Source organism: Hemitrygon akajei, chromosome 8 (genome assembly GCF_048418815.1).
Source record: "Hemitrygon akajei chromosome 8, sHemAka1.3, whole genome shotgun sequence".
Lineage (NCBI taxonomy): Eukaryota > Metazoa > Chordata > Chondrichthyes > Myliobatiformes > Dasyatidae > Hemitrygon > Hemitrygon akajei.
In genome coordinates, this window is record NC_133131.1 from 121719150 (window position 1) to 121742766 (window position 23617).

A 23617-nucleotide genomic window follows, 5' to 3' on the forward strand; every position below is an offset into this window, starting at 1 on the left:
TGTGGTGAAACAAGCCCTGAAAAAGGTCATTAAGCATGCTGTGTTTGAAGGTCTGATGGAGCATGGTGCTCTTGTGTTGGTGCGCAGACACCTGATTGGGAGAGGTATCCACATGTGAGAAGTCTGAGGGGCAAGCGGTAGAGGAGGTGGAGGCTGAAGCTGGGGCCAAAGTCACATTGCCACCTTTTGTGTCCACTGCGTCCGAGGGTGAAGGTTCGCTGGCCAGTACATGTGATCCTCGTTTGAGGGTGTGCCTGGCATGGCTGCAGCTCGTCTCAGAGGGGAGAAGGCATTTGCTGCAAGCTGAGCTGAACTGGCAGCTGGAGGTTCGAAGATTGGTGATAGAGGCTGAGAGTGAGATCAAACTGCGGCAGCTGGACTTTGAAGCAATGAGAATTGCTGCAGCTCCAGTTACACGGTCGACTCCTTCCTCACCCACTGTGAATTGTGACCCAGTGATCCCAGAGACTGGGTTTGATATGGGTAAGCACATCAAATTAGTGCCACCCTTTCACAAGAGTGAGGTGGATTCATTGCTTTGGAGCGCATATCAGCATCATTCTGATGACCCAAGGATGACTAGCCTCTCTTACTGCAGTGCAGGTTTGTGGGGAAAGCGCAGGAAGCATGCTCTGCTGTCACTGGTCCGATAGACTCAATTATGAGACTGTTAAAGCTGCTGTCTTGCGTGCATATGAGCTGGTGCCTGAGGCATATAGACAGTGCTTTAGGAATTGTAGAAAGATCACAACTCAGACCTCTGTTGAGTTTGCAAGGGAGAAGGGCCATCTCTTTAATAAACCATGCATGTCAAATAAGGTGAAGGATTTTGCTTTTCTTCGGGAGCTGATTCTTTTGGAGGACTGCTTACCTGAGCATATTGTCCTGCACCTGAATGAACAGAAAGTACATTCTTTGTCTCAAGTTGCTGTGTTAGCGGATGAATTTAGCCTTGAATGTGTTTGTGTCTCACCGTGCAGTAGCTCAGAGCAGTGAGAAACGGGCCAATGCCCCTAAGGCTCATGATGAGAAATCGCCTCCTCCTACTTCACCTCATTCTCAGGAAGAGCACAAGTGTTTTTGTTGTCACAGGTCAGGTCGTTTAACCATGGACTGCAGGAGCCTAAGGCGTAACCAGCAGCAGTCGGACCAGACTCAAAGTGTGGATCTGATTAAAACTGTCCGCGGTTTTCTTCGAGCTTCAGCTGATAGTAAAATCCAAGCCTGATCTTAACTATATGCCTTTCTTATTTCACGGGCTCATCTCCATGTCTGTTAAGCCAGATGCACAGGTCTCAGTGAACATGCTGCCCAATACTGGCACAACACAGTCTTTTATCTGCTCTGATGCACTAGATTTTTCTGAGGACATGTTTTGTGGGTCACATGTCTGAGTGCAGGGAATTGAGACGGGGTGTTTAAAAGTTCCACTATACATGATCCATCTACAGTCAGACCTAGTGAGCAGGTCCGTCACAATCGGGGTAAAGCCCTCGCTACTGGGCAGAGGGGTTACCCTAATCCTGGGCAATGTCCTAGCTGGTGGGAAAGTGCTGCCATGGCCAGAGGTGGGAACTACACCCTTGGATCAACCCCAGAATGAGGAGCTTGCTGAGCTACGTAGGGTAAATGCAGCTAAAAACAGTGAAGCCCAGGAAGCTGCTCTGCATCATGAGATTAAAACCAAGGAACCACTGTGTGGTTCTGGAGCGAGCCCAGGAAGAGGCAAGGCTGCAACAAGAGGTGCCAACAGTTCAAGTGGCAGATCTCAGGTTGGACCTCCAACAGGCTGAACAACAGCAAGCCAGGAAGGTGGACTATCTGCGTCAAGAGATTCAGCAGAGACTTCAAAAGCAGGAGATAAGCCAAAGTGTTACATCTGCACTACTACGACAGACTGAAAATCTACAGGCCACCCTTGTGGCACAGTCAGCAAGCTGGGAAAAACTGGAAAAGGACTTGTCTCATCGACTAGCCGGTGGTCGAGCTCAGCTTGCAGATGCTGTAGAAAAAGAGCGGACTGTCTCAGAAGAACTGCTTACTCTTAGAATGCAAATCTCTTCCTTGGATTCACAAGGCAGCTTATTGCGTCAAGAGAAGAACAGGTTGCTAGCTCAGTTGGAGTTGGAAAGAGCCAGACCTGAGAAGACTGAAGATGAAAGTAGCAGGTATCATGTGGCTTTTGACAATCTGAAGTCTGAATACATTAAAGCCTTTGAAGAATCAAAGGAACAGAATGCCCAGAGTAAGCAGATGGAAATGGAAACATTGAAATTTGAACAGGAAAGGGAAAAAGCACAAGATGCACTACAACACTTCGAAGTTGACGTAAAACTCCCAAAGAGAAACTGGGGCGTAACAGTCACTAAATACTACCGAGATTCATTTTCTTGCAGGAATACACAGTAGAATAAAGAAATACAGTAAAATCAATGTAAAACTACACATAAAGACTGACAAGCAACCATGCAAATGCAAAATACATAATAACAACAAAAAATAATAATACTGAGAAGATGAGTGTTGGAGTCCTTGTAAGTGAGTCCGTAGTTTCTGCTTGGTCAGGTCAGTGTTGAGGTGAGTGAAGTTATCCACGTTGGTTCAGGAACCTGATGGTTAAAGAATGAACCTGGTGGTGTGGGACCCAAGGCTCCTGTACATCCTTCCCAGGATGGTGGAGATCCTTGATGATGGATACAGTTTATTTGTGGCAATGCTCCTTGTAGATGTGCTTAATGATGGGGAGGGCTATGTCCCTACTTCTGTTGGCTTTTCTGTTCTGGGAATTTGGCATTTCCATACCAGGGCTCAGGCACTGAGGTAACAGTATAAATAGAAGTGAAACCACTGTAAATAAAAATGAATCTCTCCATTTTGGAGCTCATGCGATAATTGCAGTTTGAAACTCAATGATTAAAACCTGAATCCCCAGACTGGAGTTTGCTGATTTGGACTGCAGAGTTACTAGTGATTTCAATAATTCTGAGCTAAGTAAATTCAACAAACATCAAAATGGAAAAACAACCACCAGATAAAGTATACAAGATTACTAATGCCGAAGTTCCATCACATAGTGATTTTCCTCAGCATTATACAACTGAAAATTGATCATCACTGGTGTGAATCATGGTAATGACCATTTACAGGTGAGTTCAACTCATTCCATAAATTTGGCTGGCAGTTCCAAGGATGAGTCACAATTAAATGGATGATGTGGCTGGGAAATTGATTAGGCTTGTTTAACAAAAATATAATCAAATACAGCAGAATATGAGAAAATTAATATCTGCTAAATGAGAGTGCCACTTTATAAATATTAATTTACTGCTTTAACAATTTTTTAACAACTAATTTTGTTATATTGTTCCTTCAGCATAGAAAACTATCCCATGAGTTTTCACAAACATTGATGAAAGAGATACACTGTAGATCAGTAGGGGTGTTTAATGAAATAAAAAAAAGAGATTGAAAGAGCGTCTTAAAGTTATTGAAGGACAGGACAAAATGAAAGAGTTGGGAAAGAATCCTGAAGTGTTGAAACAAACTTCCCTACTATCAAGGACATCTTCAAGAGGCAGTGCCTCAAAAAGTTGGCATCCATCATTAAGGATCCTCACCATCTGGGACATGCCCTCTACTCAACGGTACCATTGATCAAGTGATACAGTGAGTTCCTGCAGCATTTTGTGTGTGTTGCAGTAGCCTGAAGACTCATATTCATGTTTTAATTTCAAGTTCATGTTTAATTATTATTCAACATGAATGCCACCAAACAAAACAGTGTTCCTCTGGGGCCAAGATGCAAAACACTGTACCAAAAGTCATACACAGCACAAGGCACATAGAGCAGACAGACGACAACTTCTACTTCTCTACCATCAGATTTCTGAACAGTCGATCAACCCGTGTACACCACCTTGCTATTCTGCTTTTGTGCTATTTATTAATTGCAAATTGGTGGTAATTTTACTTTTACTGTTGCCACAAAACAACAAGTTTCACAACATATGTCAGTGATAAACCGGATTTTGATTCTGAACTGCAGCAATGCCAGTCACTGGTGAATACAAAGAGAGTGGAGGCATATATGAGTACTCAAGAGGATTTATGGTGTGAAGTAATCAGGTAGATACAGTACTATGCAAAACTCTTCTGCACATATATATACATAGGGTGCCTAATACTTTCGCACAGTACTATAATTTTATGTATTACACAGTACTGCTGCGCCAAAAAAAACAAGTTTCATGACATATGTGATGATAAACCTGATTCTGATATGGGACTCTATGGGACAATGAGAGTGGAAAGGGGGCAGGGAGTGCAACATCACGGTTGGGAAAAGGAGAAGGGAGCAGGGAGGGAGTGGGAAGCACCAGAGAGACATTGTGTAATGATCAATAAACAAATTGCTTGGAATCAATTTACCTTTCCTGATGTCTCGGGGCTGGGTCCATCTGCACTCACACCAAACCCAGCCCCTGGGGTTCTGGGGAGATATTTAGACCTGTGCGAGTACATTTTAAAAGTCCCTCACAATGTTCGCATTTCAGTTTCCCCAGGTGCCAACAATTTCAAGATTTCCATATGTACGTCTGTGATTGTGCGAATCCCAAAATTGCTGGCAACTGGTTAATGGTGATTCCACAAATGAGCTCCATCACAAATTTGCAGCAAACCTCTAGCACTGACTTTGTGACCCTATCAAAATTCTTTGCCACAATTAGGCATGACCTAGGAAGTTCTCTACCATCAATTTCAATAGAGGAAAGAGATCCAAAAGGCATACATCAGTATTTAAACTTTATTATATGTTTGAGGATTCTTTTCTTAACATTTCAATCCTTCCTTTTATACTTTGGCCACGCTTTTTGACCTCCTGTAACATGGCGACATTCTCAGTCACAGCGGATCAAAAAATGGTGCAAAAAAATGTGACTTCAACATTTTTCCTGTGATTACAAAACCCTGTTGGACATTGATATACAAATGCTGCAAGTTCAATTCATTGGTTTATAGGAGAGACGACAGCAGGGAATCTGTGTGGCCTTGGTTGTTGTACAGAACAGGCCCTCATGCCACAGCAACACCTGTTGCAACCCTCCAGGGGAGGAAGTGCTACGGGCAGCGTGGAAGAAGACAGAGACACGGTGGCCACGCTGGAATCTGAGCTGGGTTGAGTCTGACCCCTGCAGTCCCCAGCCTTTCCTCCCTGGAAGACAAGCTAGGTTACCTCCATCTTCTGAAAAAATGCGAGATGAGGAACTGCTGCAAACATGTTCTTGCAGGAGCATGGCTCCAGGACAACATCCTCTATGTCATCAATCTCCAAGCGATACCACTGAAGGATTTGTGCTATTTTTTTTTTGTGATTGTACGTGTTATTGTAACTACATGTGCTGTGTGTGACTGCATGTAATGTATTTGCACCTTGGCCCCTGAGGAATGTTTCATTTAGCTGTACACATATGTTTGGTTGAATGACAATTAAACTTGAAGTTTTGAGTACTTGTACCTGTCCAATACATTTAGAGACATTTCACCATCTGTCATCCACTGGCTTCAATTCCTTTTCTCCAATATATTTATACCATAAGAATTTTTTCATTTAATTTCAATTTTGATCATATTCCTTTCCAAAATACATTAATGTTATCTACAAACTAATTCTGCTCAATTTGCATTTTATTTTAATGCTACATGGAAAGACTCAAGAATTATTCACTTCTACTTTCATCACCATTATGCATTTCTGCATACAAAACCTGAGAGGAAAACTGCATTGTTACAGCCTACTGCATTACATACTTGTCATACAAAAATCCCTCACAACATCTCAATCCTTCATCCAGAAAATTAATTCAGCTCCCAAAAGTTAAACATTGATGTGCATTTTCCATTGACTAAAACACTTAGTTGATCTCTACGTTGGACCATATATTTTACTGGTTTGGGCATTGTACATTGAGACAAATCAAAAGACAAGCAACTTTATTAATGTTGGTACAATAAGAAAAATCTTCAAAATCATTGTGCTTATTTATTCATATTATATTTTTGTGACCTCCACGAAGAACGTAGGTAAAATAATATCAATTCTATAGAAACCATTAAGTAGAGATAACATTTTGAAAAGAAAACTTCGGCTTTGTAGCATGATAAATTTTTGTGTATCACTTCAGACTTCCAAGATTTCCATTTCTGTTCCAGTTTAACCAATTTACTCACTTGTTGTTTCTAATATAGTTACATATCAACTAAATACTTCCTAACAAGCTTTACATTTCATTGAAATCTATCATTACTCTTGACACAACACTAATATTTAAAAGCCCTTGCAGTCAATATCTCAAAACCAACATCCTCAATAAAAACAACACACATAAAATGCTGGTGGAACACAGCAGGCCAGGCAGCATCTATAGGGAGAAGCACTGTCGATGTTTCGGGCTGAGACCCTTCGTCAGGACTAACTAAAAGGAAAGATAGTAAGAGATTTGAAAGTAGTGGGGGGAGGGGGAAATGCTAAATGATAGGAGAAGAACGGAGGGGGTGGGATGAAGCTAAGAGCTGAAAAGGTGATTGGCAAAAGTGATACAGAGCTGGAGAAGGGAAAGGATCATGGGACGGGAGGCCTAGGGAGAAAGAAAGGGGGGGGGGAACACCAGAGGGAGATGGAGAACAGGCAAACAACTAAATATGTCAGGGATGGGGTAAGAAGGGGAGGAGGGGCATTAACAGAAGTTAGGGAAGTCAATGTTCATGCCATCAGGTTGGAAGCTACCCAGCCGGTATATAAGGTGTTGTTCCTCCAACCTGAGTTTGGATTCATTTTGACAATATAGGAGGCCATGGATAGACATATCAGAATGGGAATGGGACGTGGAATTAAAATGTGTGGCCACTGGGAGATCCTGCTTTCTCTGGCGGACCGAGCGTAGGTGTTCCGCGAAACGGTCTCCCAGTCTGCGTCGGGTCTCACCAATATATAAAAGGCCACACCGGGAGCACCGGATACAGTATACCACACCAGCCGACTCACAGGTGAAGTGTCGCCTCACCTGGAAGGACTGTCTGGGGCCCTGAATGGTGGTGAGGAAGGAAGTGTAAGGGCAGGTGTAGCACTTATTCCGTTTACAAGGATAAGTGCCAGAAGGGAGATAGGTGGGAAGGGATGGGGGGGGGACAAGTGGACAAGGGAGTCGCGTAGGGAGCGATCCCTGCGAAAAGCAGAAAGAGGTGGGGGAGGGAAAAATGTGTTTGGTAGTGGGATCCCGTTGGATGTGGCAGAAGTTACGGAGAATTATACGTTGGACCTGGAGGCTGGTGGGGTGGTAGGTAAGGACAAGGGGAACCCTATCCCGAGTGGGGTGGCGGGTGGATGGGGTGAGGGCAGATGTGCGGGAAATGGGAGAGATGCGTTTGAGAGCAGAGTTGATGGTGGACGAAGGGAAGCCCCTTTGTTTAAAAAAGGAAGACATCTCCTTCGTCCTGGAATGAAAAGCTTCATCTTGAGAGCAGATGCGGCGGAGATGGAGGAATTGTGAGAAGGGGATAGCATTTTTGCAAGAGACAGGGTGGGAAGAGGAATAGTCCAGGTAGCTGTGAGAGTCTGTAGGCTTATAGTAGATAACAGTAGATAGGCCGTCGCCAGAGATGGAGACAGAAAGATCAAGAAAGGGGAGGGAGGTGTCGGAAATGGACAAGGTAAATTTGAGGGCAGGGTGAAAGTTGGAGACAAAGTTAATGAAGTCGACGAGCTCAGCATACATTCACCAATATATAAAAGGCCACACCGGGAGCACCAGACGCAGTATACCATTCACCAATATTTAAAAGGCCACACTGGGAGCACTTCACCAATATATAAAAGACCCCATCCCTGACATATTTAGTTGTTTGCCTGTACTCCATCTCCCTCTGGTGTTCTCCCCCCCCCCCCCCACTTTCTTTCTCATGAGGCCTCCCGTCCCATGATCCTTTCCCTTCTCCAGCTCTGTATCACTTTCGCCAATCACCTTTCCAGCTCTTAGCTTCATCCCACCACCTCCGGTCTTCTCCTATCATTTTGCATTTCCCCCTCCCCCCACTACTTTCAAATCTTTTACTATCTTTCCTTTCGGTTAGCCCTGACGAAGGGTCTCGGCCCGAAACGTCGACAGCGCTTCTCCCTATAGACGCTGCCTGGTCTGCTGTGTTCCACCAGCATTTTGTGTGTGTTGTTGTTTGAATTTCCAGCATCTGCAGATTTTCTCGTGGTCCTCAACAAAAAGTTTCTTCTTAATAGTCTTCACCCACTATTTGCTGGTTGTCTTAATGGATTAAAATTATGAAGACAAATAAAATTTTAAAAGGAAGGGTATCTAAGCAAACAAATGCTAACAATGAAATTATGCCAGAACACTTACTTGCTTTTTCCTTTATATACTGTTGCATAGGACCCTTCACCAAGTTTTTCCAATTTTTCATAGGAGTCAGCTTTTCCAAATTTGGGGCTTGTTGGCTAAAGAGAAAAACAGAACAACACAATTGATTGATATCTTAAAGTTTCAGAAATTAATGTTTTTCTTAACCAGACAAATTATTTTCTGAACTATCAGGAAAGTGTAACTTTCTGCTGTTGTTAACCTTCATATACTGCTGTTAATATCTCCATCATATGGAAACATTAAAACATGTATTGAAAATATTTTCTATTACTACAGAATGATTCAAAGTTCAAAGTACATTTATTATCGAAGTACATCTATGTCACCATATACAGCCATGAGATTTATTTTCTTGTGGGCATACTGAATAAATTCAAAAACCATAATAGAATCAATGAAAAAGCACACCAATTGGGTATTCAACCAGTGTACAAACGACAACAAACTGTGCAAGTACAAAAAGAAATAATAATAATTAATGAATAAGCAATAAATATGAGAACATGAAATGAGGACTCATTGAAAGTGAATCTAAAGGTTGAAGGAACATTTCGTGAAGGTGAGTGAAGTTATCCCCTCTGTTTCAAGAGCCTGATGGCTGAGGGGTAATAACTGTTCTTGAACCTGGTGATGTGGATCCTGAAGCTCCTGTACCTTCTTCCTGATGGCAGCAGCGAGAAGAGCACATAACAATAGACAACAGGTGCAGGAGTAGGCCATTCTGCCCTTCGAGCCAGCACCGCCATTCAATTTGATCATGGCTGATCATCCACAATCAGTACCCCGTTCCTGCCTTCTCCCCATATCCCTTGACTCCGCTATCTTTAAGAACTCTATCTAACTCTTTCTTGAAAGCATCCAGAGAATTGGCCTCCACTGTCTTCTGAGGCAGAGCATTCCACAATCCACAACTCTCTGAGTGAAAAGGTTTTCCTGAACTTTGTTCGAAATGGCCTACCCCTTATTCTTAAACTGTGGCCTCTGGTTCTGGACTCCCCCAACATCGGGAACATGTTTCCTGCCTCTAGCATGTCCAATCCCTTAATAATCTTATATGTTTCAATCAGATCCCCTCTCATCCTTCTAAATTCCAGTGTATACAAGCCCAGTCACTCCAATCTTTCAACATATGACAGTCCCACCATCCCGGGAATTAACCTTGTGAACCTACGCTGCACTCCCTCAATAGTGTGGGTAATGGGGGGGTGCCTGATAATAGATGCTGTTTTCCTGCGACAATGCTCCATGAGGTGGGGAGGGATGTTCCCATGATGGACTTGGCCATATCCACTACTTTTTGTAGTATTTCCCGGTCAAGGGCTTTGGTGTTTCCATACCACGCAGTGATACAGCCAGTCAATATATTCTCTGTCACAAATCTATAAAAGTTTGTTAAAGTTTTAAATGCCAAATCTTCACAAACTCCGAAGGAAGTAGACGCACTGTTGTGCTTCTTCATAATGGCACTTAAGTGCAGGGCCCAGTACAGCTACTCTGAATTGATAACACTGAGGAATTTATAGTCGCTGACCCTCTCCACCTCTGATCTTCCAATGAGGACTGGCTCATAGATCTCATAGATCCACCTGGTCAATATTCAGCTCCTTAGTCTCGCTGACACTGAGTAAGGGGTTGGTGTAGCACTACACAGCCAGATTTTCAATCTCCCTTCTATATGCTGATTCATCTCCACCTTTGATTCGTTCTAATTCAGTGTTGCCATCAGCAAACTTGAATATGGCATCGGTGCTGTGCTTAGCCACGCAATCACAAGTATAAAACATGTAGAACAGGGGCTAAGCACACAGTCTTGCAGTGAACCTACGATAATGGAAATCGTGCCGGAAATATTATCACCAATCTGAACTGACTAGGGTCTACAAGTGAGGAAATCGAAGATCCAATTGCACAAGGAGGTATTAAAGCCAAGGTCTTGAAGTTTATTTGATAGGTTTAAAGGGATGATAATATTGAATGATACAAGGTGAATGATAAATTCCAGAACAGTATAATAAAAATCTACTAGCAATATCCTACATTTCTGTTAGCATTTGAATGTGAAAAGTCCCATTCAACATGCAGCAATACTCCTCACATTATCAGCTCTTTTCCACACAAGCATAATTATATTACCTGCAAAACTTAAACATAATACAAAAGGATATTATCACAGATATTGAAATAGGGTGGTCTGAGGATTATAATAGTTAGTAAATTAGATTATGCAAAGTAGTTACTCCTGGCAGTAGTTAGTTGCTCTGTAAATTAAGCAATGTAGTCTGGATGGGCACAAACCATCTACTGACCAAACTATGGAAAATCAATGCAGAAGTGGAAAATTTGATGACATTAATAATAGCATTAGGAGTACAAGTAGGTAATCTAGCTAACAATTTACTGAAGGACACAAATCAGTTGTAGAATGTGGGGGACAAATGACAATTTAAATTTATATAAGTTGATAAAATGGATATCAGTCACTTAAGTGTCTATCATTAGAGTACTCAACAAATGAGTCTAAAAAAGCTTAAAATAAGCTTTCACCAATTGATGGATTGCAGAGAAAATTTAAAATACAAAGCAAATCAGTTCCAGAAATACATGGCTAGAACAATTAACTACGGTACAAATCCACAGAAGTAATGCAAAGCTATACCTCTTACAAGAATACTGTGAAAATATTTTACAAAGCTGAATTCCAAATAATGGTCCTGCCCAAGTAAAATCATTTGATTGACAGGACGTGGGGAGAAAATCAAGCATAAAAATGCAGTTAGCACAACAGCATTACAGCATCTATGATCACCATTTGGGGTTTGATTCCCACTGCCATCTGTAAGTTTATCCATTCTCCCCATCACAATGTGGGTTTTCTCCTGCACTCCAAAGGTAGTTAGGGCTTGTAAGATGTGGGCAGACTACGTTGAGGCCAGAAGCGTGGCGACACTTGTGGGCTGCCCCCTGCACAATCCCCGGACTCTGCTGGGTGTTGACAGAAAACAATATATTTCATATGTTTCGATGTGACAAATGTGACAAATGAAGGTAATCTTTAAGCAATACAACTAGGCAAATTTTGGAACACTTCCCATTCCATATCCTACCACCAACCATTAGAAAAACGATAACTCCTGTTCACATACGGCCATGGACACCTAGTCCACTGAAAATAGAAAGCCTTAGAACAACAAATTATTCAATTAAGCAGCAAAGATATTGGAAAGAAGGCGGATAAATTAACTTGAGACGCAATTTGGTCATTATAAATATCTGAGGAGCTCCTGTCCAATATTCACCATCCACTCACAACACTTGGATTTATTAGAAGTTGATATTACTTATCAGCATAAATGAAACCGTGGCTCTCTATATTTGTCATTCCAGTTCTACAGTGCAATAATGCTGCAATACCAATGCTCCCTGTCAGAAACAAAGATCTTCCACAGGGAACTTTCATAGTAAAATTAAATTATTAATCACTGCCAAGTTTAAATATGCAAAGCTGGAGTTCCTGAAGCTGACTTTAGAGAAACAGTCTTTACAGGGCATGGCAAGCAATGACAGTCAGAGACAGAGCAAAATTAATTTATCTGAAAGTCAAACAAGGTAATAAACTCATAACATGTTTGTTCAACAGATGAAAAGCTACACAGTGATGATCAACAAAGCCGTGATTAAGCTGAAACAGCAAAAACAACTTTGCAATTTAGTAGACTCCATATAGCATGTATTGCCCTCCAATCTTTTTTTAAAGTGTACAGAGGCAATTAGAAATTTTTTGAAAGGCAATAAAGAAATCCAATGGCATGAACAAAAAGTTGACGAAGAGCGACGCAAAGAACCAGAGTAAATAAACACTGCTTAAAGTGGAAAAATGATCAGAAACACCAATCTGCACCAGGACCACTTTTATTCACACTAAATGTACACTCCATGGCCACTTTATTAGGTACAGCTTTACACCAATGCAAATGTCTATCAATCATGTGGCATAAAAGTATACAGATATGGTTAAGAGGTTCAGCTGTTGTTCAGACCAAACATGAGAAAGGGAAGAAAAGTGACTTTGATCATGAAATGATTGTTGGTGTCAGATGGGGTGGTTTGAGTATTTCGGAAACTGCTGATTTACTGGGATTTTCACACACAACAGTCTCTAGAGTTTACAGAGAATGGTGTGATAAACAAAAGAAAAAAAAATCCAGTTATCAACAGTTCTGTGGACAAAAATGCCTTGTTAATGAAAGAGAAATGGCCAGACTGGTTCAAGCTGACTGGAAGGTGACAGTAACTCAAATACCACATGTTACAACAGTGGTGTGCAGAAGAGCATTTCTGAATGCACAACACATCAGATCTTGAAGTAGATAGACTACAGCATCAGAAGACCATAAACATATACTCAGATGCCACTTTATCAGGTACCTCCTTGTCCTGATAAAGTAGTCACTGAGCATACGTCTTCATTTTATTATGTCAGGATTCATAGGTGAGGCTTCTCTTTGTTCATCTCAGTTCATCCTTCAATCTCATCATCTTTGAGCTTCAAACTTCATGGAAAAACTTTGGAAAATCAACAAATTCCATCTGTAAGTCGATGACAAACTCTTTCTCTAACAGGAGACAGTATGAGAGATTATGCAGTCAGCCCTGGTGCTCTCTCCCCTTTCCTATTTTTTTTTCCATAGAGTATTTCCAGTGATTTATCAGTTAAACTAATAAAGTTTGAGGATGACACCACTGTCGCTGACTAATTACCAGAGGTAGCAAATCCAAATACCACCAAAAAGTAAGTTGGTGTTCTGGTGCAATCACAATTACTTGGAGCTGAATGCCCTCAAAACTGTGAAGATGTTTATCAGCTTCAGGAGGAATGTGTCTCTTTTCCACCCACTCACCATCAACAACTCTATAGTTAGCACCACTTCAACATTCAAGTTCCTGGCTATCATTATTTCAGAGAAACTCATGTGGAAGAATTATATCTCCTCCATTAACAAAAAGGCTTGGCAAAGAATGTACTTCTTACTGCATCTTCTCCAGAACATACTGGTAGAATTCTACACTGCCGTCACCGAGAGCGTCCTCACATCAGCCATTACTGTCTGGTTTGGTGCAGCATCTTCTCACCATATACAATACTACAGCAAACTGTTAGGACAACAGTAAACATTATTGCTGCAGTCTACCATCACTGCAGAACTTGTATGCATTCAAGACAGAGACACAGGCCAGGAAATCATTGCGAACATTAGCCACCCAGCAGAGTGCCTTTTCTAATAGCTTCCTTCTGGAAAGCGCTATAGAGCTATTAAAACAAAACTCCACGCCATCTTAAAAATTTCTTCCCCCAGGCAGCTAATCTGATCAACCATTCTAGTTAGACCCCCTCCCACCCTCTACATCTATTACTTTAGTCTGCACATACATTAAATCACTTTCAACCATTGTAAAAATGTTGGTATTTATGCACATCTTATTCAATATATTCAACATCAAGTTAGGATTGTGTGAAACATGAAGGGGGAAATTCAGTTGTTAGTATTATAAGGGATCCCTGATGCCACCCTCAAAAAACTGCCCTGAGATACACCTCACCTCTTGATTAATTTCCTGGTGAACTTCAGTCCAAGGTTGCGTTGAGTGCTGGAGTTGAGGATTCCGGAGTACAGTATTAAGAAGATAAGAAACTGAAGCAGCTGCAGCTCATTCACTATACCACCATCCTTGCCTCAATACATACACCATAAAATCATGGCCAATTTACTTGTAATCTCTGTGCCACTTCCCTGCACAAACCGTCAAATCCCCCAATAACTAAAGCACTGTCAAGTTCAGTCCTAAACACACACAGTGACTTGAGTTACATGGTACACTTAGGCAGAAAATTTCAAAGATTCATCATTCTTTGGTGAAGAAATATCTTCTCAAGTCAGTCCTGAATATCAATTCCCTTCCTCTGAGTCTGTGAGCCCTGGATCTGGACAACCAAGCCAGGGATAACAGCAGCCCCACAATTAACCCATCAATGCATAAAATTTTGGGCAATGGTGAGGATGTAAATGCTACTTAGATCCATTGTCAATCAACATATTCAACACTTTACTGATGACTGACAGTAAACTGGCTGAAATCGGCGAAATGGCAGCAATCTTCTTTTATGTTAACAGGATTCACCCAAATAGTTTCCAAGTTTATTCGCAGAGATGCTACTTCTGACATTCTTCTGCAACAGCTTGGAGAGATGCAGCTGGCTCAAAAAAAGTGTGCTTTCTTTTGCTTAAGTCCCAATCTCAGTATTTCAGATATATAACTTAGTAATCACTTGACTAAAGGCACATCAAAGTACAAATAAAAACAGCCTAGGAGAATAATAACAACAAAAATCAAAAATGTAGCAGATACTGGAAATCTGAACCAACCACTGTTATTGGGAGAACCTCAGATGGCGATAAAGAGGCTTACCGGAGTGATATGGATTGTCTGGTTGAGTGGTATCACAACAACAACCTCACACTCAACATCAGCAGGACCAAGAAACTGACTGTGGACATCAGGATGGGAAAGTTAGGAGAACACACAGCAGTCTGCACTGAGGGGTCAGGGTGGAAAGAGTGAGAAGCTTCAAGTTCCTGGGCATCAACATTTTGGAGGGTCTATACTGGGCACAACACATTGATGCAATCATGAAGGAGGCATGCCAGTGGCTCTACTTGGTTAAGAGTGTTAGAAGATTCACTTTGTCACCAAGGGCTTTTACAAATTTCTAAATGTGTACGATGCACAGCATTCTGACTCATTGCATCCAATGAATAGGATCAGAAGACTCAGCCAGCTCCATCATGGGCACAACTCGCCCTATTACTGAGGACTTCTTCAAGAGGCAGTACCTCAAGAAGGTGGCATCAATCTCTGAAGGCTCTCACCACCTCGGACATGCCCTTTTCCACACTCATGCCTGAAGACCCACACTCAGCCACTCAGTAATAGCTTTGGTCCCTGCATCAGATTTCTGAATGGTGCATATTGTTCGAACAGAAACCTTATAACATAAATCACAACCACCGTCATTGAGTTATTGTGTTTACTTTGAGAGACGGTGTCTGACATAATGATGTCAGTGTAAGGCGACTGCGTTTGGGTTGTTCATAATGAAAGTAAAGGGCTGCGGCTTTTATTAACCACATAAAACAACTCTCGCATTTTGTATTCACAAAATCCTACATTGGTGACTACAATACTTTTGGACGACTCCAGAGTTATTCAACAACACGTCAACCAACGCAGTCGCTGTGAAGGTATCGGAGGTTTTGGAGCAGCATGCTACTGTGTGGTTTGCACAGGCACCAGTTCGTGCTGGGAGAAATCACCACGGACAATACCAAATTGTACTATGTCGCAGCACTGCTAAGTAATTCCACTGCAGCCAGAGTGGTGAGTCTACTAGAAGACCTGCCTGCACATGATTAATATGTCACTTTGAAAACTCACCCACTACAGACTTTTAGACCATCTGAATCGGAGCACACCTAACAGTTGCTTTCCTTGCCTAGGTGACGCTAGGTCATCAGAACAAATTAACTACATGCTATCTGTCCTGGGCAATCACCATTCTCGCTGTCTTTTTAAAGAACTCTTTACGTAACAAATGACTGATCAAGTTTGCACAGCCCTCACTAATACACCCGTGAAGGACTATAGGGAGCTTGCTAAAATGGCCAATAGTCTACACTCAGCCAGGCAGAGGTGCATCGTTCCTCCTCCTTTCCCTGTCTCAGTAAGATCTGTCAGCAAGCAGCGCCCCCAGCAGGCTCATGCCTGCGCGTCTGAACAACACTAGGTCTGTTTCTACCACGCATGCTTCAGCACAAACACCAAGTGCCAACTGCCATGCAACTTCGACAGTGCCAGCAAATCGGGACATCAGAGGTCTGTAAACACAATGAGTTCCAGCTGTCAGTGTTATCTATTGTTCATTACCGATACCTTTTAAGGGCGATACTTCCTGTGCGACAAAGACGCTCAAATGAGTGTACTGCCCATTGATTATACGGCAGGGAGCAATGGGCTCTCACTGGAGGCTGCCAATGGTGGTAGGATCCAGACTTACATGATGCAACGCATGACGCTCTGCTTCAGTGGACAATGCTACACATAGGACTTTGACTTACTAAGGTTGCTAGACCTCTGCTCGAAGCAGATTTCTTTACACCAAAGGACTGTTTAATAGATCTTAAGAACTGCCAGTTTGTAGACACCAAGGATTGTTGTCATTACCCTGTACCACCAGTAAAGCCTGATTTATACTTCTGTGTCGCATCTATCCCATAGGTACCGCATGCCCTACACCATAGCTACGACGTAGGGTGACATGCACCTCCCCAAAAAAGTAACTCACGCGTCACGGCGACGCAGACCACAACAACTGTGATTGGTCTGCTTGGTAGCATCGCATTTCCTCCTAAACATTTCTGGTTGCTTCTTTGCCATGTCTGTACACCGATGCAAAATAGATGAACCAAATCGTCAAATCTACCTGCTGACATGCAAAAATGTTTGAAATGCATTTCCTCGTCTATGTCTCTCACGAAGAAACTCAACACAGTGGCATAGAAACCCCACCACCAACTAGCATAAGTATAAATCAGCCTTAAGTATCCCATAATGACTGTCTACAGATGCATCAGCACATGTGAATTCATTCACTTGCTGGGTGAATTCCCAAACCTCACCAAGCTCACTATAGTCACAAAGCATGGGGTCAAGCAGCACATTTCCATAACTGGCTCGCCAGTCTGTGCCTGTGCACGTAGACTAGACTCGGTAAAGCTGGCCAGCGTGAAGGTTGAGTTTGCCAACGTGGAATGCTTGGCATTGTATGCAGGTCAATTAGCCATGGGCTTCACCCCTGCACATGGTCCCCAAGTCCAATGGTGGGGTTACTGTCCACACAACGAAGCCTCCGCTCCCAATCATTACCCAGTCCCATGTATTTAAGACTTTTCAGTACATTTAGCCAGGAGCTACCATCAGGTGCTTACGCGTACCAAGGACATTCACAAACCTATCTGAGTTTCTGTGCATGTTGTCTGGGCTGAAAATGTAGCACAGATATCCAGCAACTAATGGACTTGTGTTAAAAGACTTATAGATTTTCTTTTGTTTCTCTGGGCAACATAATAGTCACCAGCGCATCAAAACCTAACACTTAACACATCTCTGCACTTGAGCCAACATGGGCTAATTAATTATCAACTCTGCTAAATGGTAGTTCGGGTTCTCTACTACTGATTTTCTTGGCCACTGCATCTCTGCTGAAGGTGCGACACCCCTGCCCATCAAAAGTCGCCACTATTACAGACTTTCCACTGCCCCACACTACCAAAGCACTGCAAGAGTTTTTAGGTATGCAGAATTTCTACCACCGTTTCATTCCATAAGCAGCTGAACTTATGCTCCCCTTAAAGGCAGAGCCTCTAATCGCATGCTTGAGTGGTCAGTGGACATGACCAGAGCATTTGACAACATCAAACAAGCCCTTTTGAATGCAACCCTATTGCTGCACCCACTCTCCAATGAACTTACAGCCATTTTTCTACTGACACCTTGGACTATGCTGTGGGTGAATAGTTGGTTAGAAGCCTGTGGCAGGCACTGGCCTTCTTCAGCTGGCAACTCCACCCTGGAGAGGAAGTACTGTACATTTCATCACCAGCTTCTCATTCTCTATCTGGCCGTATCATTTTCAGTTACTGGAAGGTCTCAACCGATGTCTGCAAACTGGAGGCACAAATATGGCCTCTCAGATTCAGGTGGGGAGGCCTCACAGAATCTGGTTGCTTTGAAGTTTGTGGGCACGGCCTTAGGAAGGATGTGTAAGACTGGAGTGCAGCCTGTGTTACGTGTCAGTGAGTGAAAATTAACCGTCATGTTTAGGCACCATCGGCACATTTCAAAATCCCAAAGCAAAGGTTTGACCATGTCAATGTGGAGTGGACCTTGTTTGTTCCCTGCTCTGTGGTTTCATGATCTCCTTACCATGATGGACTGTACCACCAGGTGGCCAGAGGTTGCCCCTCTAGCGTCAACAACATCTGTGGACATGACTTGGGCGTTAATCAGCACCTGGGTCGCTCAGTTAAGACCCCATCTGATATTTCTTCCGACAGCGGCCCCCAATTCACTCAGACCTCTAAGCTGCGATGGCCCAGAACCTTGGTGTTAAATTGCATCACACCACGACGTATCACCCACAGTCCAATAGCCTGCATGAGCAGCTTCACTGTTCCTTAAAGGCTGCTCCGAGGGTCTCCTTTTCGGACAAGTGCTGACATGATTGTTTCTTGTGGGTCTTGCTGGGGCTCAGAATGGCTCCAAAAGAAGACCTGCAGTCCTCTGCAGCTGAGTTGGTGTCCAGGCAGCCGCTACAGGTGATTTTACTCCCAATGGCACGACCACCTGGTTGGTCAGTAAATGTAGCTCTCTTACACCAATGCCTACCTCCCATAATAATATACAGCACTCATGGGTTCCATTTGACCTACGTTCTACCTCGATGATTTTTGTCTGCCATGATTCACATCAACGCCCCCTTATGATGGCCCATTCTGCATTTTGGAACTGACTGAAAAGACTTTTATTGTACATAGGAAAGGTAATCCTGAATTTACTTCTATAGATTACCTTAAACCAGCCCACCAGTGGATGCTTCCAGTACCATACCCTCTGCTTTATGACATTACCATGGATGTGTCAGTACACCCCTGGATGAGCCAATGGCACCTGCTGTTACTCCAACCAAGGCACATAGGGCCTGAGACGAATGGCTCATACGAGCTTCAGACAGACTCACAATGCCGGTTTTGATTAATTCTGGGGGGACAAGAGTTGGGTAATGCAATGGGTGACAGTTGACACATATTGTTTATAATAAAAACTGTTCTATATAATTCACAAACAGCATCACTGAGTTGTTGCGTTCACTTTAAGAGACAGTGTCAGATGAAATGACTTCAGTGTCAGTGTTTTTGGCTTGTCCATAATGGAAGTAAAGTGCATGGCATTTCTAAGCACAAAAAATGACTCTCACGTGTTTTATTCATAAAATCTTCCAATCTCTACTTCAGTATTCCTTTTATTGCACTATATATTTTTGCAATTTATTGTAATACTTAAAAGTTTTAGCATTATACTGCTGCTGTGAAACATGTCATAAGTCAGTGATAATAAATCTGATTCAGGTTCTGAAATAAAATCAAGAAATGTTAGATACACTCAGCAGGCGAGGCAGCAACTGTGGAAAGAAATAAAGGATTAATGTTTGTTTACTCCATCAGTAGTAGAAGAGAGAGAAAACTTGGTCATTTTAAACTGCAGAGAAGGTGGGAAAAGATGCACAAGAGAAAGGGAATACTTGTGAAAGAGACAAGGACAAGGTTGCCATGGAGATAAACTGCAGAGGTCCTCCAGTTGAGCAGTTAGTGGGGAAGTTAATGAGAGGAAAGAAAGTGGAGTAAAAAGTTGTGAAATTCAGGGTTGGCTGTGCTCATGAAGAGAGAAAAGCTACAGTGTGTAAAACGCGGTTAAAGTATTGTACGAACTCAGCAATTCAGGCAGCATCAGAGGAGGGGAATAAACACAGTTGACATTTCAGGCCTAGACCATTCAGGACTAATGAAAGGTCTTAGCACAAACTGTCTACTGTGTTATGTCCTGATGAAGGGTCTCAGTCCAAAACATCAACTGTTTATTTTCCTCGATAAATACTACTTAACTTGCTGAGTTCCTTCAGCATTTTGTGCATTCCAGCATCTGCAGAATTTTAGAATGTATACAGTAGTTAAATAGTTTTGAGCATCTTTTGCATACAAATGCTAGATTCACAGTATACAGTTTACTAACATGATTCAAAGTTCAAAGTAAATTTTATTATCAGAGTACATACATGTCACTACATACAACCCTAAGATTCTTTCTCATGCTTAGTGAATCTATAGAACAGTAGCTGTAAGCTGTAAACATCAGGAACTGTTAACTGTGAACAAATTGTGCAAATTCAGATATAAATAAACAGCAATAAATAAGGAGTATGAAATAACAATATAACAGAGTCCTTGAATGAGTGTAGTTATCCCCTTTTGTTCAAGAGCTTGATGGTAGTGGGGTAGTAAGTATTCTTGAACCTGGTGGTGCGAGTCCTGAGGCACCTGTACCTTCAACCTGTAAACAGTATGGCCTGGCTGGTGAGGATCTTCAATGGTTGATGCTGTTCTTCTACAGCAATGTTTCATGTAGATGTGTTCAATGATTGGAAGGGTTCTACCAGGGTGATGTACTGGGTCAAAGCCACTATCTTTTGTAGGATTTTCTACTCAAAGGCACTGGTGTTCCCATACCAGGCTGAAATGCAGCCAGTTGGCATGCTTTCCACATCTATAGAAGCTTGCCAAGGTTTTCGATGACATGCTGAACCCCCCCAGACTCCTGAGGAAGTAGAGGTGTTGTTGGGCTTTCTTTGCAATAATATTTATATGTTTGGGTCCAGGACAGGTCCGCTGAGATAGTGACACCCAGGAATGTTAAGTGACTGACCCTCTGCACCTCTTACGATTACTGGCTCATGGACCTCTGGTTTCCCTCTCCTGAAGTCTACAATCAGTTCCTTAGTCTTATTGACATTGAGTGAGAGGTTGTTGTTATTACACCACTTTGCCAAATTTTCAATCTCTCTTCTGTATGCTGATTCATCGCCACCCTTGATACGGCCCACAGCAATGGTGTCGTCAGCAAACTTGTTTCTGGTGTTGAAGCTCTGCTTAGCCACACAGTCACTGGAGTTTACTGATTAGTTTTTGAGGGGCTGATGGTGTTAAATGCAACGCTGTAATCGATAAAGAGCCTGATGTCTGCATCTTTGCTGTCCAGATGTGTGAAGAGCATCTGCTGTAGACCTGTTGCTTTGGTTCACCATTCAGACCAGAGCTGATATGCTTCAACACCAACCTCTCAAAACACTTCATCACTATGGATGTAAGTGCACTGGGCGATAGTCATACAGACAGGTTTACCACGCTCTTCTTGGGCACCAGTACAATTGAAGCTGGTGGGTACCACACACTGCCACAGTGAGAGGTTGAAGATACCCATAAATACACCAGCCAGTTGATTGGTACAGGTCTTCAGTACTCGGCCAGGTACTTCATCCAGACTGGATAATTTCCTTGGACTCACTCTCTTGAAGTCAGCCCACGTCATCTTCAAGATACTGAGAAAAGGATCATCAGGAGCCATGGGGGTGTGCGATGGCTCCTCCTTGTTCTGGAGGTCAAAGTGAGCATTGAGCTCATCTGAAAGCAAAGCTCTGCTGATCCCTATGTCACACGATTTAGCTTTGTCAGTGGCTATGACATTCAAACCCTGACACAGCTGTCAAGCATCCCTGATTGATTCCAGTTAAGTCCGGAAATTCCACTTCGACTGAGAGATGGTTTTCTGGAGATCAAAGCTGTACCTCTTGTAGCATTCTTGATCTCCAGACTTGAGTGTATCTGATCTGGCTCTCAGCAAGTTCCGGATTTCATTGTTCATCTAGGGCTTATGACTGGGGTAAACCCTGAATGATTTTATGGGGACACACTCATCTATAGCTGTTTTAATAAAACCATGATGGCAGATAAGAAATTATAGATATGGGGAGAAAGATTCTGGGACAATTTTCACTGGAGCAGGGAAATGTATTAAAAAGTTTAATTGATGTTTTAAAGTGATATGGAATTTGCAAAGGTGACAAAGACTATGGTCCCCTAAAATTTCTCTGAAACTTTGAGCAATGAATGATAAACATTATGTTTTGGAACACAACATAGATTTAATATGGTTCAGAAAGAAAGCATTCAGCTCACTGAGACAATGACGACTCCTAGGAGTGCACTCCCATAACATTTTAACTGTCAGTAGGATCTGATTTTGGTGCCCGTAAGGAGGTGGAAACAGCATCAATCAATGCCTTCAAATAAGAACTAGGTTTGCATTTGATAATTTGCAGAGATATAAGACATATTGACATAGCCTGTTAAGTACTAAAACCCATGCAATTCCCATTTTAAGGTTCTGATTTAGAAACACAGAAAACCTATAGCACAATACAAGCCCTTCGACACACTGAGTTGTGCCAAACATGTCCCTGCCTTAGAAATTACTAGGGTTCCCCATAGACCTCCATTTTTCTAAACTCCATATATCTATCCAAAAGTCTCTTAAAAGACCCTATCATATCCGCCTCCACCACCGTTGCCGGCAGCCCATTCCACGGACTCACCACTCTCTGTGGGTTGCTTCAGCATTTGGTTTTTTTGCTCCAGATTCCAGCATCTGGTTCTTGCATCTCCATGTCTTATATGTGTCTGTCTGATGTCTCATTCATCTTCTTTATTATTTGAAAATGTGATCTTCGCTTCTCCCATTATGTTACTAACTGCAATCTCTCACCCCTTGTACCATTCTGAGAAGTGACTTCTGTTCTTGTCTATGATCTTCCCATCCTTCTTAAAAAGAATGGTGGCCGTAGTGTGGCCTGGTTAATGTTTTGTAGAGGTTCAAAATCACTTTCCTGATATCCAGCCATCTGTTCCACCTGTGGCAGAGTTTGTAGGGTGCAAATTAGCCTCATCATTCACCCTAAAACTCATAGAACCAGACTGGAAACACGATATCCTCAACCCTGAGGGATGCCTTTGAACACAATGATTCAATGCCTTTATTTATGAATCCCAGGAGTCCACCTGCTCTGCAAAACACTCTCTCAACATATCCTCTACCTTCAAAGGTTTATCCACATGTATACCCTTCCTAATTTGTCACAATTTTATTGGAACTTTGTCTCTGCCTTTGACTAGCTAAAGCCTTCTTGCAGTCTGCACTGTCCTCTTCACTGTTTCACACATTTTCTGAGCTTTGCATCATTTGAAGATGTGGACATCTGAACTGCACACTCCTGCCCAACTCATTAACAAATATAGATATTAAAAGCAGTGTGTGTGTGTGTGTGTGTGTGTGTGTGTGCGTGCGTGCGTGCGTGCGTGCGTGTCTCTCTCTCCTATTATAGATATATCAGTTATTCACCTCATACATGGAATTTGGAAAATACTGAGTCAATAAGTTCCCTATCCGCCAAATACTGCATACATCAG

General features: G+C 42.4%; 1 protein-coding gene across 5 annotated transcripts in view; it reads right to left on the reverse strand.

Annotated features, from left to right (window-relative positions):
• cdk14 (cyclin dependent kinase 14) overlaps window positions 1-23617 on the reverse strand; it is a 590315-nt gene that overhangs the window by 407145 nt on the left and 159553 nt on the right. For all 5 annotated transcript variants that reach the window (XM_073054502.1, XM_073054501.1, XM_073054505.1 and 2 more), the window contains one exon: window positions 8409-8503. In XM_073054502.1, coding sequence (XP_072910603.1) covers window positions 8409-8503 — 95 coding nt within the window. The remainder of the gene's footprint in view (window positions 1-8408; window positions 8504-23617) is intronic.